Source organism: Pleurotus ostreatus (assembly GCF_014466165.1).
Source record: "Pleurotus ostreatus strain PC9 chromosome Unknown scaffold_4, whole genome shotgun sequence".
Taxonomy (NCBI): Eukaryota; Fungi; Basidiomycota; class Agaricomycetes; order Agaricales; family Pleurotaceae; genus Pleurotus; species Pleurotus ostreatus.
Window position 1 is genome coordinate 1,125,427 of NW_023503159.1, and position 14,107 is coordinate 1,139,533.

The 14,107-nt window shown below is 50.1% G+C and overlaps 3 protein-coding genes across 3 annotated transcripts; all 3 read left to right on the top strand.

The window, feature by feature from the left end:
• Positions 1–6,319: 6,319 nt before the first annotated feature.
• Positions 6,320–7,394, top strand: PC9H_006189 (uncharacterized protein; the record flags this gene model as incomplete). Its single annotated transcript, XM_036775740.1, has 2 exons — positions 6,320–6,659; positions 6,715–7,394. 2 exons carry the CDS (start codon positions 6,320–6,322, stop codon positions 7,392–7,394), a joined length of 1,020 nt encoding a protein of 339 aa, XP_036631759.1.
• Positions 7,395–8,250: 856 nt separating this feature from the next.
• On the top strand, positions 8,251–10,134 carry PC9H_006190 (uncharacterized protein; the record flags this gene model as incomplete). Its single annotated transcript, XM_036775741.1, has 5 exons — positions 8,251–8,328; positions 8,395–8,537; positions 8,603–8,771; positions 8,833–9,009; positions 9,073–10,134. The coding sequence occupies 5 exons, from the start codon at positions 8,251–8,253 to the stop codon at positions 10,132–10,134; spliced, it is 1,629 nt and encodes a 542-aa protein (XP_036631760.1).
• A 2,123-nt stretch (positions 10,135–12,257) lies between these two features.
• On the top strand, positions 12,258–13,409 carry PC9H_006191 (uncharacterized protein; the record flags this gene model as incomplete). Its single annotated transcript, XM_036775742.1, has 3 exons — positions 12,258–12,833; positions 12,899–12,982; positions 13,215–13,409. The coding sequence occupies 3 exons, from the start codon at positions 12,258–12,260 to the stop codon at positions 13,407–13,409; spliced, it is 855 nt and encodes a 284-aa protein (XP_036631761.1).
• Positions 13,410–14,107: the final 698 nt, after the last annotated feature.

A 14,107-nucleotide genomic window follows, 5' to 3' on the forward strand; every position in this document is an offset into this window, starting at 1 on the left:
CCCCAACGCCGTTTCAAGAGATGGACGACAAGTAAAAATGCCCTTCGCCAACGCAATCTTAACCAAAGTAGGTGATATACTGGCTTTATATACTTCATTTTTATGTACTTATAATTATACTGCAGGCGAGCTCCGATGATCATACCCTTCAAACCCTTATTCAGCATCTTCCTGACACCAACAAGCGAGCTCCCGTCCTAGGGATCGATGTTCTGATGCATGTTTGGGAGGACATGGAGCGCACGCTGCTGCCAAGTTGGACCACCCGTGTTCCAAAGAATTGGGCGTCGGTCACGGATTTATCAGCGGATCAGACGCGGACGCTATGTACTGTCCACCTCCCCATCACTCTCATACGGCTATGGCATAGGGCGGATGAACGCAGGCACGACCTACTCTCGAATTTCCTAGATCTCATTCGCGCTGTCGTTATCGCCAATATGAGGACCACTTCCCAAGAGCACATATCTGAGTACAGTCGATACATCGTCAAATATATGACGGATTCTCGTGTGTTATACCCCGACGTCGCCCTCAAGCCCGTTGATCACGCCGCCCTTCACCTAGGAACAATGCTGAACGATTTTGGTCCCGTTCATGCTCACAGTTCTCCCTATTATGAACGATACATCAATTTCCTCCATCGGGTCAATACAAATAGGAAACTAGGTGAGCTGATCATCCATCTACTTTTGGCATGTCGGATTCTCATCGTCCGTAGGTCAGACCGAGACTTCCATGATGCTTGCATCCGCCCGTAATGCCAACCTCGCCGCGCTGTTATCCGATGATGGGACACTACGAGCACATGTCCCCAGGATTGTTGAAAGTTTATCCAAAATAAGCAGCGAAGACCCACGAGCGTTCTATCGCCTACACGAATTTAACATTCCAAAGTTCAAGTTAGGGTCAAAATCCGAACCTTTGAGATTAGACGATCAATGTTACCACAAGCTCCGCTCAATGACCCCTACGCAGGAGGTGACACGAAGTGTGTTAGCCTTCGAAGAAGTTCTGTGGCGAGGTGTTCCGTACGGACGTGCAAACTCTGCCAAGTATCGAAACGGCTCTGTAATGTTCAGGTCCTCCCCATCAACACATTCTGGGACGGAAGGGGCCAGTCTCCTAGCGGGCACTATTGAAAACATCCTTCAGTCCGACTATCAAAACCCACCTGGTGCTGTGTATCTCTCTATACAGGCCTTCACGCCAATCGACTCAACAATGGATCCTTATCGTCTGCATGGATTTGTAGCGGGCTTTTTATGCGACAGAGAAGATCGACAGCATCATTTTATACCACTTTCAAATCTGGTATCGCACTGCGCGTTGACTTTCATGGAGGCTGCGCCAGGAATGAAACTTGTTCATATATTACCACTTGACCGGGTAAGAGTTTGCTATTATCACTCCCTACGCGATCATCAGACTGATAGATCATATTATAATTATAGCTCAGGCAGTCATTCAGGGAATAATCTATACGTTGACCGTTCAAAGATGTTCTCTCAGTATGGATAATTACCATGCACAAATCCGGATCTATTGAGTCGCGGACATTGCATTAAAGGAAGCTCCTACAAAATGCGGTATACTGCAGTGCTCCGTCACAATGTGTCGTTTGTTCCGTTTCATCATCCCGCTTTCTACTTGCACCTCGGGAAATTCTCCCAGCCTCCTCAAGGGTCCTACGAATGATCTGTTGCAGTAGTTGAATACTATTTTCGAATAGTGCACATGATCCATGTATCACCTCGTTGGGGAAGTACTCTAATGGAACAGGTTGGATAACCTGTACCATGACTTCTGTGTCTCTATGGGTTATTATGAAACCGCCTGATGCTGATACGGCATTAGACATTTAAAATTTCGCCCCGGTGATCGAGTTTAGAGCAATTACTCACCGACCCATTTTTTTGATCTATGAGGCCCTTCGGTGACTTCAACAACACCAGGCCAAAGAGTTTCGGTGTACGTAGAGATTTTCTCTGCATGGCTGCATTGATCCCACATCGTGTTTCCAATGCTAGCTGCGATTTTGATGTCGGATACGTCTTTTGGGGCGACCACAAACTATCTGTCACAGTTAACGTCGTGAACCCCCGCAAATATAACATCTTGATACGGACGTCAGACCATGTGAGCTGGACGGAGAGCTTTGTAACGCGAGAACGTCGGGTGAATAACCAAGGTCTAGAGGATGGTATGGGCTGGAAGTACTGGCCACTCATGATCATGTTCGACTTGCAACGCAGACAACACGTTTTTCCCTCACAATAAATAGTTGCAACTATTTAGAGGTAATTAGGCTGAGCTGCAATGTTTAGATTTCCTGATATGGGCTCTAAATTTACATTGATCATGTGACACTGCTGACTCCTCGCACGTGCTGCAGTGGAATTGGCTGGCGTCACTGCTTTTAAAACAACGTTAACGTTGTTAACGTTCATTCCCCGAGGCTCGAGAAGTACAGTGTTCAACGCTGTACTTAAGCTTGAGACTTGGACCCTCTTGGATGGTCAACTTTTACGCTCCTGTACATGCGCATGTAATGTGCCTTTAAGAAATGATACTAGTTTGGCCTGGAGCAAAACCTATCTAGAAATCGGTGTGGGGTTTCCGCTGGTTCTGATCATGAAATGCTCACTTCAGTTGAAAGTTAGGCAGCAGCGAGAGAGAAAGGAATTAGCTTAGAGCTCCCGGCCTTCAGTGATTCGTTAGACTCTGCATGATTTTGCAAGTGCGAAGGATGTCGGCCCACCAAAATCAAGGGTAATCTGTGAGTCGGGACATTGCAATTGCCTTCATTCGATTGAACTGAAAGATACGTCCTAATCTAGATCTAAGGCTGATCATGATGCGTACGATGTGGCCGACGGCCGATGCGCTTTTTGGCAGGGCGGATAGTGGCTATGATTGAGTGGGCGTTGGAGCACGCAGCGGAAGCAGGCAGCAGTGGCGAGTTTGCTGAGTTGAAGGGGACACAACAAGCGTGTGGGATGACTTACTTCTGGACATCGCACGTTGGACGCTAGACACTCCAAGGGACACCATGTGAGACAAACACAGCTCACTCTCGTTCCCTATCATTTGCGGTCACCTCACTTAAGACTAGTACTCATTTTCGCGCAGTTGAATATCCAAAGCGATCAATGCTTTGAATGAGCGCATGAGGGTAGATCCGGAGGAACCTACACGAAAACTTGCCATCAGCCGAAGCATAGAAAAGAACCGACGCGCATATTGGCCTAGGAGAGCCCTGGTATACGACGACACGAAGGCCTGCACCCTCTGAATCGCCTCCCCCGGCCCCATCTTGCTCGTAACGAATCCAAGTCACCTACGGCGTTCCCCGAGTTGGAAACGTACGGCAAATAGGACACCTTGTTACGTCCAACGAAAGAAATGATATCGTACTTGCAAGGAATGACGCATATAGCGCCTCAATTGCTCGCCTCTGCGTCAATGAATCGAGCTACTCCCGTGCCGCTTGTCCATCAGAGTCGCGAACGGCCAGCCTATGAGCGCGACGACGGTGGGTGATCAACAGGATATCGACGAAATGGGGTTTCTGGGGAAGGTCGGGGCGGGGGAGCGTAGGGTTAATGGTATGCGGGTAGGGGTAGGATGTTCTGGGACCATAGTGGCTACGCGAGCGTCACGAACGGGTTCCGTTCGCGAGAACCCCTACGTGTGGATGACGTTCTATCGACGAGAAGATCAGCAGGATCTGGGTGGCCGGCCGCGTCGAAGTCGCCACGAACGTGTAGTGCTACGACAGATTCGATGATACAAACACAAGTGTCCTCGATGCTGGATGTGCAGGCATATTTGGCCTCGGATTTCCTATTAATAGGTGAGCGATCCTGTAATCCACGCGAAGCGGTATTCTGACAGCTACTGTATCCTACAGTGTATAACGCAGTCTCCCACTTGGATCGCAGTCTGATTACGGAGATGAAGACCCATTTCTGGGACTTTTGGTTCAGCGACGGCTCGATCAACAAGATTAACCACGCAATCCACGACGCTATGGAACGGTGATACACCGTGGCTGCTGACGCCTATCAACGAAACACGGCGATACCTTAGAGGGAATAGGCAGACGCGTCACCTTGAATGATCAGCAGAATAACATATCGTCACAGCGTACAGTGAGTGGAGCGAGTCCATGAGTGAGTAATTAGTGAAAGATTTCGGGTATCGTGCGCCCTGGTCCATGAGTGAGTAAGTGAAAAATTTGATTTGTGTGTTCACCTTTTTGTTGGTTCGCTGCGTAGGTTTTAATTGTGGGATCGTCCACGAAGCGAGGAGAGTTGGGAGTGGGATGGACGCGCAGAGGGTGTCTTCGTTTGTATTTGCGATGGCTAGTAGGTACTACAAACGATAGGTAGGTACAAATAAATGTTTTGAGCCATCAAACCTCCCTCCTCCTCACCACCACCACCAACAACGTTGCTGCAAGGTACGCCCTGCCTTTCATACGGCTTTTTTCTGCCTCCTCTAACCCCCACTTGCTTACAGAATCATGTCAATCAACCAAACATACTATACGTCAGACGTTACTCACAAACTCGCGATGGACGTTTACAACGCCGCGATTCTACGCTTTGGCAATTGCATCAAGAAGAGAGACACTCTCTTTATCACGTAAGGATCGCCATATGCATGCTTCAGCGACTGACGACTCTGAGTACAGAGGCGCGTCGGAATCTGCGCTACTCGAACTATCCGCGACCGTATATATATATCGCAACGGATCGTTGCGAGCTACGATAACCGTCGACGGTAACGATGACCCCGAATTCGCATGGAACGACGGCACACAACGCGGTCCCGTAGAGCTTCGCGGGCACTGCCTACCGCTCAGATTCGCCCTCTAATGCGGGATTTCATACGTACAAATCTTTTCTTGCTGTAAGACTTACATCTTGGAATACATATCGATCGATCGATCAAAAACGGCGAGTGATATTCTGAATGTATGTTAATTAATATTCAGAATATGATCTCAGTGATTAAATGAAGGAAATACCGAAGAAGATATGCTAGATATCATCAGCATATCCTCCCGGATGAAAGCTTGGAGATATTTAGATTTTAATCACCCGAGGTAGTCTGATTTTCATCTAAGATACTTCCAGGATATCCTCGGGGGGGGGATTCTGATTTTCCTCTTGATTTACTCACCATTTCTGCCTTCAAGTTTATTATGGCTGTATTCACAATTTTCATGCATGAGTTATTCTGATTTTATTTTAGTTGACATTCAGAGTTTACTATTCGATATTGCTGTCGGAAATACGGGGTTTAAAACTTGAATGCTATCCGCGTGTCATCACGATATCACCATCGATGATTTCGGGCAATGCCCGCAGTGTTTTTCTCCAAGTCTAGTCGGGGGTTGTCAACCGACATAGGAACGCCGAGGTGCGTTTGGGTAAGGAATACTTCGTCGAGGTTGCCCGAATATGGTGGGGTTGGGACTGACCGAGCCGTATGGGACCTAGCTTAGCGGGTCGAGCAAAAGTACTAGCCGTCTTCTAGCCTTGGGAATAATCGTGGAATCGAAGTTCCTATACAGGATAAATTAGTCTGTGTTCGACAGTGGCATAGGGTGAGCGTGCACTTTCCGAAGGCAATATACGTGTATGTGGGACCATAGACCACTGATCAATGCACCTCCCCTTCGTAAGTAAGACTGCCGGTGTGATATTATGCAGGCTCCACTCCCGACTCGGGGATTTACATCAGTATAATTGAAAGGAGGCTTAGAATAACCTGTTATCACGACGGTGAATATTTGAGCACCACTGAATACGCCGTCTTCGAAGTATTCTACGGATCGCTTCGAAAGCGGGTGGGCCGTTTGCTGGCGGTTCGCTGGCACCCCGGAAAAGGCGCGAAAATACTATCGCATGTGCTCCTCTATCCGTCGTCGTAGCCTTAAGATGGCTAAGTAATGTGGTACGTCCATGTTCGCAGGAGTGGTTGTAGATTTGAATTAACAGTGCTTGTTCCACTACGGTTCCGATCGTCCTCTATATGAATTGAGGCGTCAGGCGGTTCAAATAAGTCAATAAGTCAGACAAAGGACGAGAAAAGAAATACGATGTGCTTCAATTTGCCCTAGAAGGGCGACCCGCCGCACTAATGCAAACTATATCGGCGGCGGGACAAAAGTTGAGAAAGGACTCCTCGACTACTCCATAAGGGGGGGTTCAAACGTTCAGGGGCCACACGTGAATTCAAATTCCCACAGTCAGTGGGGTTTAGTGGGCGCGTCGCGTCGCGTCGTTACTCTTGAACTCGTACCACCATGTTCCTCAAATCGCAGGCTGAATGGTTCCGTTATAGCCATCATATGGCGCCCTTGCCTGCATCGATTCCCGTGGCCATGTCGGTTGAAAGGTCGAAGTTGCCCACTCAAAGTACTCTTGTTTTCCCAATCGAGCCGACTAGTGGTTTGAATCGATCCCATGCGTCCAGCGCAAGGGCTTCAATTTCACCCGTCGTAGTGAATGGTCGTCGAGCTGGACTTGAACATAGACATAAAACCCTTTCGAACGAAGTATCTGTACCACTGGAGCCTGCTGTGACCCCGGCCTCTTCGATGCGCCCACCTCAAGACGCATATATGCACCCAAATGCCCCCCGAGGTTGGTAACGAACAGCTCTTTTACATCTAGCTCTGACCTCAGATATTTTTCAAAGGTCTTGCTAGTTACCAGGTTCCTGATCTGCCTTACGACCGTCAAAATCAGGCCTCTCGAGCAGCTTCATCTTTGCCTTCGTCTGGATATTTGGACTATATGCCACCCCCGAGCGTACCACCTCATGCCTACTTTGCGAATACCTTTACGCCTTCACGAGCTCACAACGGCCAAACCGCTCAATCACTACCTATATCTGGATCGGAGCCGAAGCTCGCACCCCAGAACGCCGTTCCCCATTCGGGTCATCAGCAATCACAAATACCTCTTTCTGGACCGTCCGACTCCCCAGGTACTTCCTTAACGAATGTATCGAATGCGCGTCGGGTGGCCCAACATCTTAGCGATCGTTATGCCGCTAGAATTGCTGCGCCCACCCCTGTTCGTGTTCCTATCCACAACCAAGGCTCCTTGTTGGCGGCTGCTTGGACTCCCCCTTCTCTCCCCGGTTCGTCTCCCGGCCCTCCCAATTCTGATCTAGTGTACCCAGAGGAAACTACTCACAACGGCAGCGAGCGCGCTGACGAAGACCGCACCTTGTTCAATGCTAGTGATCCCGATGTTGTCGACGCCCGAAGGACAAGCACTGATCTCTCTTCAAGTCATTTTCGTCCTCGTCCACTCACCCCGGATACGATGTTTGCTCTCATGGATCCCATTCTCATGTCTTGGTCTTCATGACTTGATACGTTCATACTATGGTACCTACATACGATTACAGGAGCCGCAGCCCATGCTCCAATGCTGATGCCTCGACTCTTATTGCCATTCGGTGAGAAATCTCCACAGCTGTTAATTTGGTTTAATAACATGCCCCAGTATTCTAGCCCCAGCTCTACGTTGCAATTATAGACCTTTGGACTCGTTCACAGTCTTGCGATCTGCAAGGGTTGCAATCTAATAATATCCGTGTAAACAACAAAGCAATGCCCGTGAGACCGCGCTAACCGCCACAAGCGCTGCGCTCTGGCGCACCTGAAGGGTCTGTTAGGCCTGTCCGCTGGTGGTACAGGTTGTCGAAGTGATGATGCCAGGGAAACCGTGTCAACGTGTGGCGTTAAGCTAAACCGAGAAGATAAGTAGTGAAACGAGAGGAGCTGCGTTCCCCCATTGCGTCAGGGATACCACGTTCATACATGTTAGAGAGTTGGTTTGGAGCCTGGAAGGCATTCTTTGTAGGCCTGGCTTTCTGTGATGGGAAACATCATACTGATCTGATCAATGATTAACGTCAAGAGCTATATATACGACACTCAGGTGAAGTCCTCATCCGTATTTGGTTTAGCTACTTACTTACTGTTGCTCATGTTTAATGTTAGAACACTCGAAGACAGGGACCGTGGTTTATGGTGTCCGCAGCAACAAGCAACCAACAGCCAGCCTACAATAAGCGCCGGAGACAAATACTTCCGCACATCCCTGCATCCCATGATCAATCCCCATAGCCCGATTCGTTCATGCAGCGGGCATATAATAGCGGTGATCTACACTGCTCCGTCCTTATCCTGTTCTTTTACTGCTGTTACTATCCCCATCCATGGATCCCTTGTCAATCACGACCGCCGTCCTCACGCTCGTCGACGTAGCACTCAAAATCAAAGGTTCGGTTGAGAGGGCGAGTACAATGTTTATGTTTACGATGGTTTACAACAGCATTCCTAATTGGTTGCAATGGCTGTAGGTCGGCAAGAATCGAAAGCAACTTCTCCATCTCTCAGAAGATATACTGCAAACGCTGTACGACTTGCAGGACCTTTGCAGTGCGAGGGAACACGCACTCCGAGGTGCCCCCGAGCTCCATCAGTCTCTTAATCGGCTAAGTTCGTCAGTTGCATTGCTTCGTACTCCAAGCAGTGCACCTGAGCTCTGATCCTCTGCATTGTTTTCAGCCAACTTTCCAACGTTCACGCGCGCTGCGAGAAGACGTTCAGCGTGCCATCTCATAGCGCCCTTGCAAAAGTAAAGTTTGGCTTGAAGCAGTGGTTGAAGGCGGATGACGTGGAGGATGATATTGCTCGCCTGAAGGAGCAAGTTCAGTCGTGTTTGCTTCGATTTACGGTACGTCATAGATTTTGTTGTCGCGAACGGGCGAACGGACTAAACGCATGCTCGCATAAAGGTTGTCATTTCAGCCCGCACGGAGTTACTGTCAACGCAGACGGCACTCGCTTCGGCTCGTATTGAGCACACGGTGCTCGTTCTGAAGGTGCAACAAAGGGCGAATATCAATCAGTTCGATAGGCTCTACGGACAAGGGTTTCTAGGGCCCGACCGAGCCAAAGTTCCTCAGCCAGCTGTAAGCGCCAGCTAGGCCTTCATCCGAGTTTAACTGACGACTTATCTTTATTTTCAATATCAGTTATTCCACAATATAGATCGAGAGTATCTTCATATGAAGATGTGCACCATCATCGAAAGTTTTGAAGCTCACGATTTCCTCCAAGTAGCGGATACACGTATTCCTGGCGATGTAAATTTATCGTCCACTTACCCGGCCCCGCTGGGTGTCTTCAAGTCTTTGAAGACTTTCAAGGGAACGATAGCGAAAGCTTGGGAAGTGACGCAGCTACTCGAAGGCCGCTTGGAGCTCTTAGGAGCCCTGGAATGCGCCTTGTCGATGCTGTGGCTTGGATGCGAGCTTCACGCTCTGGGACTGATGGAAGACGCTGTTCTCAACGACAGCTGCGTCGTCCAGCTTTTACGCACCCTCAGTTTGACCTCTGGTGGCCACCGCTTCCTCCCGTACCTCGGATACGCGCTCACGGATTTAAACTGGACTATGGGAGACGACGTGGAGGGTGCTCTTATTATCTGCAAGGAGGCCGTCGATGCTTTCCGTTCTCTCCAGGATCCCGGGGTTCATCACCCGCTCAATTATGTATACGCTTTGCGTTCGCTAGGAGCAAGATACCTCGAAGCCGGACAGCCGTTAGAAGCCCTATCAACTCTCCAGGACGCCCTCCAGGTGGTCAGGAGCACTGATCGGGCCTCCATAGATGAGTCCGACGATGCGACTTCGTATAGTATACCATGGGAGGCGTTAGGGCAAGCTAAATCCATCGACGACGTCAAAGCGCAAGCGAATTTAGCTGCCCCGCCTGGGGACTTCATTATGATCCAACACGAGAGCCTGATACTGTTTGGGATGGCGAATGCGTTGCGAAGTCTGGGCAAGCGCTCTGAGGCCTTTTCTGTTGGCAGGGATGCGATCGACGTCATGGAGCCGCTGCAAAGCACTACCGAAGGCAAACCTGCCTACGTCCACTCACTCTGCGAATTGGCTTGCGAACTCCAAGGCATCGTCGTCTTCGTCGACGCCAAAAGCATCTTTCGCGAGCCCATGCCTCCCATTGTCGTAGGCAACGATGTCACCCTCAGCACCGATCGTACAATGAAATACGTTGGCCAGAATGAAGAATGACTGTCCCGGCCCCTCTCATCGATACCCCCAACTACTGTAACGGTGATCGCGAGGAAGCAAGCAGCTCCATGCTGTCTGTCATTCCTGCCATTCCTGCCTCTCACGCTAGTAAAATCTGGGAATTTTAGCAACGACCCGCCTACAGTCACAACGCCATTTTCGAAAGACCATGAGAAGTCTGGTTCGCCCCACTTCGCATGCCTCTCGAGCCAAAGACGACGTTTATGCCACTTACATCTGATCGGCTCGTCCAACGCCATCAGAGCGCATGTTTCCCTCAAGGCACGTTCTATACTATGGACGATTCTTATACCGGCTTCAACAACCGCGTCGCTCGACCAGCAGCCATGACATGTGATGATGGGGGGAATCACTCTGTAGACGTGTTATTTCTACCGGCTGAACATGACTATTGCATCTGCCATAGCATATTATCTCCAGCGTTCAGGGAAGACCATACAGACATCAACCCTCGGCATTTGGACCGCCTTCTAACACTGGCGGCACCACTAGTCACCCTGCACTTGCATTGTACAATGAAGTCAGAGAGAACGTAAACCGCAAAATGTGTATAGTGGCAACGGCGTCTGATTGAACTTGGATAAGCAATCTTGAAGAAATCAGTTCAGCACAGCTTTGGTGCTATTCCCTCAACGGTTCTGGCTAAAGTTCCAAGCTCGCTGCACAATGCTCAAAGGCGCAAATAATCCAGCGGAACTCGCGTCAGAGCATATGCTATGTCCATGGTGCCAACATTCGGTGAGTACCTCGATAGACCTACACTCTGAGCAGCGGTCAAAGGGATCCGAACCGTTCCGCTAATACCCTGATATTCGAGACTTGTGCTGGTTCCACAAGATGATTGGGAAGAATGCGGCACTCTAAGCGGACAAACCAACGCTCGACCAGGCTTCGTGTTTCCGCCCGCGATACAACACATCTACCAGAATGCCCAAATTGCCAGGTCCCTTGCGTCAAATGCCACCTTTTCTCTTGTGCGAGAATGGCTACATAAATGCCTTGGACAGCACATCACAGTCGCTCGGAAGCGTCAAAGACGTCGAACTGCCGTCCCAGTCGTCTAATCGATGTCGGAGACGACAACGGTACGGATCCGAGGCTTGTACATACTGACGAACCACCAAGCACTCAGCGCTTGGGGTTTTTAACACTCATTCATTGCTGGGGTGGGGGCTGCAACCCTCCGGCTTTTGAGTGACAATGTCGCTCGACTGAGTACCGGCATCCCCATGCCAGACTTACCAAAAACGTTCCAAGACGCGGTCATCATCACACGCCGTTTAGGGTGAGGATTCCTGCAGCATCCCACCTGATCTCGAACGCCTAGCCCAACATCGCAACAGGTACCGTTATCTCTGGATCGATTCACTATGTATCATACAAGACTCAGTGTCCGAGTGGCGCACATGCTCTGCCGTCATGGGAGAAATCTACGCCACCTCCGTGTGTACCATCGCCGCGCTCACAGCACGCAATGCCCATGACGGCTGCTTCTTTGAAAATGCGAGGAACCCGCTTTTCTTCCGCCACTGCCGGATTCTTCCTGGCTGGTGGGTCGAGAGCAACAAGGCAGTTGATCTTAGTTTAAGATCAGCACTTACTCACAGTGTAATGCCCCTTCATACGCGGGGTTGGGTTGTGCAAGAGCGAATCCTTGGGCCAAGGACGTTGTATTATGGGTCCAATGGGCTCGCTTGGGAGTGTGTTGAATGCTCTGCAACGGTGATGGTGCCCGTAGGGGAGGTGAAGGAGTTTTCGGCCAAGGCATTGTTCTTCGCCTTGAATACACATCGCGACAACCCGGAAAGATGCCACGAGTATTGGCTACAACTCCAGTCCCTCTACACGTCTTGTTTGTTGACTCAATTCTCCGATCGGTTTGTGGCGATATCAGGAGTGATAAAGCGCTCGGTAATGTTCACTGGATGGTCAAATCATTGGGGCCTGTGGAAGGAAACCTTCTTGATGGACCTACTGTGGTTCGTTGACGATTCAACAAGGACAAGGCCTCAGACGAAGGAATACCTGGCACCGACGTAGTCTTGGGCGGGCGTCGAGGGTCGCGTCTTTCTGGCCTTGAAGCACGGCGTAGAGCCGCGAGGATGCGCTCGACTCTTGGGGGAATGATCAAGAAGGTTCGATGCATCAACGGAAGTCGCCTCAACCCGGGAATCGAAGCATTGGCACCATCGTTTGAAGAAGTCAGCTGGGAACCGGATGTATGGCCAACGCCCACGCAGACACCTTCAGAAGTATATCGCATTTTGATCGCAAGGGTGATTGGTGATGTAGAACAAAGAGAACCAGATAGTGAGATTGGCCTGGTGGTCCAGGAAACCGCTGGGCGGTTGGAGAGACTAGGGTTGTGGAGACAACGGCTCGATGAGAGGGAGGGATTATTGAATGCTCGTCAACTCTCCACTACAACCAAGTCACAGGTAACCCTATACGGCTTGCTCGCGGTTTCCTACCGCCTCTGGGGATTGGACGGCCAGATAAGTGATACCAAAGACTGCTTCATAGCCGACGAAACACGTTCATCTACGCATGTTATGGATTCAGAGAAGGACCAACAACGGTGGGGACGGCAGGATGCTCTTCCTGAACCTCCGGCCGAACATCCAGGACACAGTACCTCCTCTAAAGTAGAGCACAAATCAGACGGACCATCACGGCTAGTATATCGTCACCGCATCGTGTAAGAGCACTCCAAACCTGACGGTACGTCGTCGCGGTGACATAGGAGGGTACGGGGACTTTGGGGGAGCGCGCAACTGCACGCCTTCGTGCCTTTGCCGGGGTACTCGATGACAACTACCTACCATCGGTACTTCATTTCGTGACTTTCGACTTCAGACCTGTACTTTGGGCAAATTGCTGGAACAATATAATTTGATTTTCATGTCAGCAGACATAGTCGGGGGCATCGCGAGCCGCACCCGACAAGAGAATATGCAATGCAAGTAATGTAGACCGATCGTCCCGGGCGGTCCATTGTCCACTGAGACGTTCGCCTCAAGAATCCAATACCCCTTCTCTTGTTCACCGCCGCATAAAAGAGGCCCAAGCGCCCCAATGGCACCCAGGTCACTCACCCCAGCAGCCTACCACTCGCACTCACAACGAGAACCATCCTCCTATCACCAATGGACGCTTTCACCGCTACCAAATTCGAGGACATCACCGTCGCCGTGCCCCCCGTCAATGAGGAGGGCGGAGGCAATGGCGGAGGCGCGTACTGCGTCGTCGCTTGAAGTGTTTTACGCTTCAGTATGTTGCCGCCCACGCTGATCGCTGTTGCTCTGTATGCTGATGCTTGTTTGCCTTTAGTCGAGCTCAACCGTTGCAACTCACTCAGCTCATCGGTGTCTTTGCACGAAGGTGTCGCGTGTACTGGGTGATTTGTGATCTGAATATTGTTATGATTTATGTATGACCACGAGGATTGGATTGTAAATTTTGGAAACTGTTGTAACGATTGATTGTGAACGAAATATTGACGACGATGGGATTGAACACTTGAGTCCTACCTGGCTTCAGTCTGCCGCTCCACAGACCAAGGTTCAAACACCTTCCGATCATCACCTTTGGATTTATCCTGTCAGTTTGATAATTGGATATTACCCGTAAGGATATAACGACGCATAAACATAATGGCTGGCTGGCTCTATTCGACTGCTTGTACGATCATCCTCGTTGTTGGGAAGATAGGGAGTGTGATAATGGCATCGGCGACAGATCTCGTACATGCTGCAGGAGGTGCGATTTGAGGGAATCCGAAACGGCAGTCTCGACTAATAGTATACCACCGCAGCACTGGACGGGGAAAACCCAACCGGATCAGCCACGAACTTGCACCGAGAATTAGTTAGCGAATGCAGGGTCGATGATTCCTCGAGCGATGCCATTAACCGCCTGCGAGCTGCCCTCCAGGTGGAAGGAGCCTCCCGAG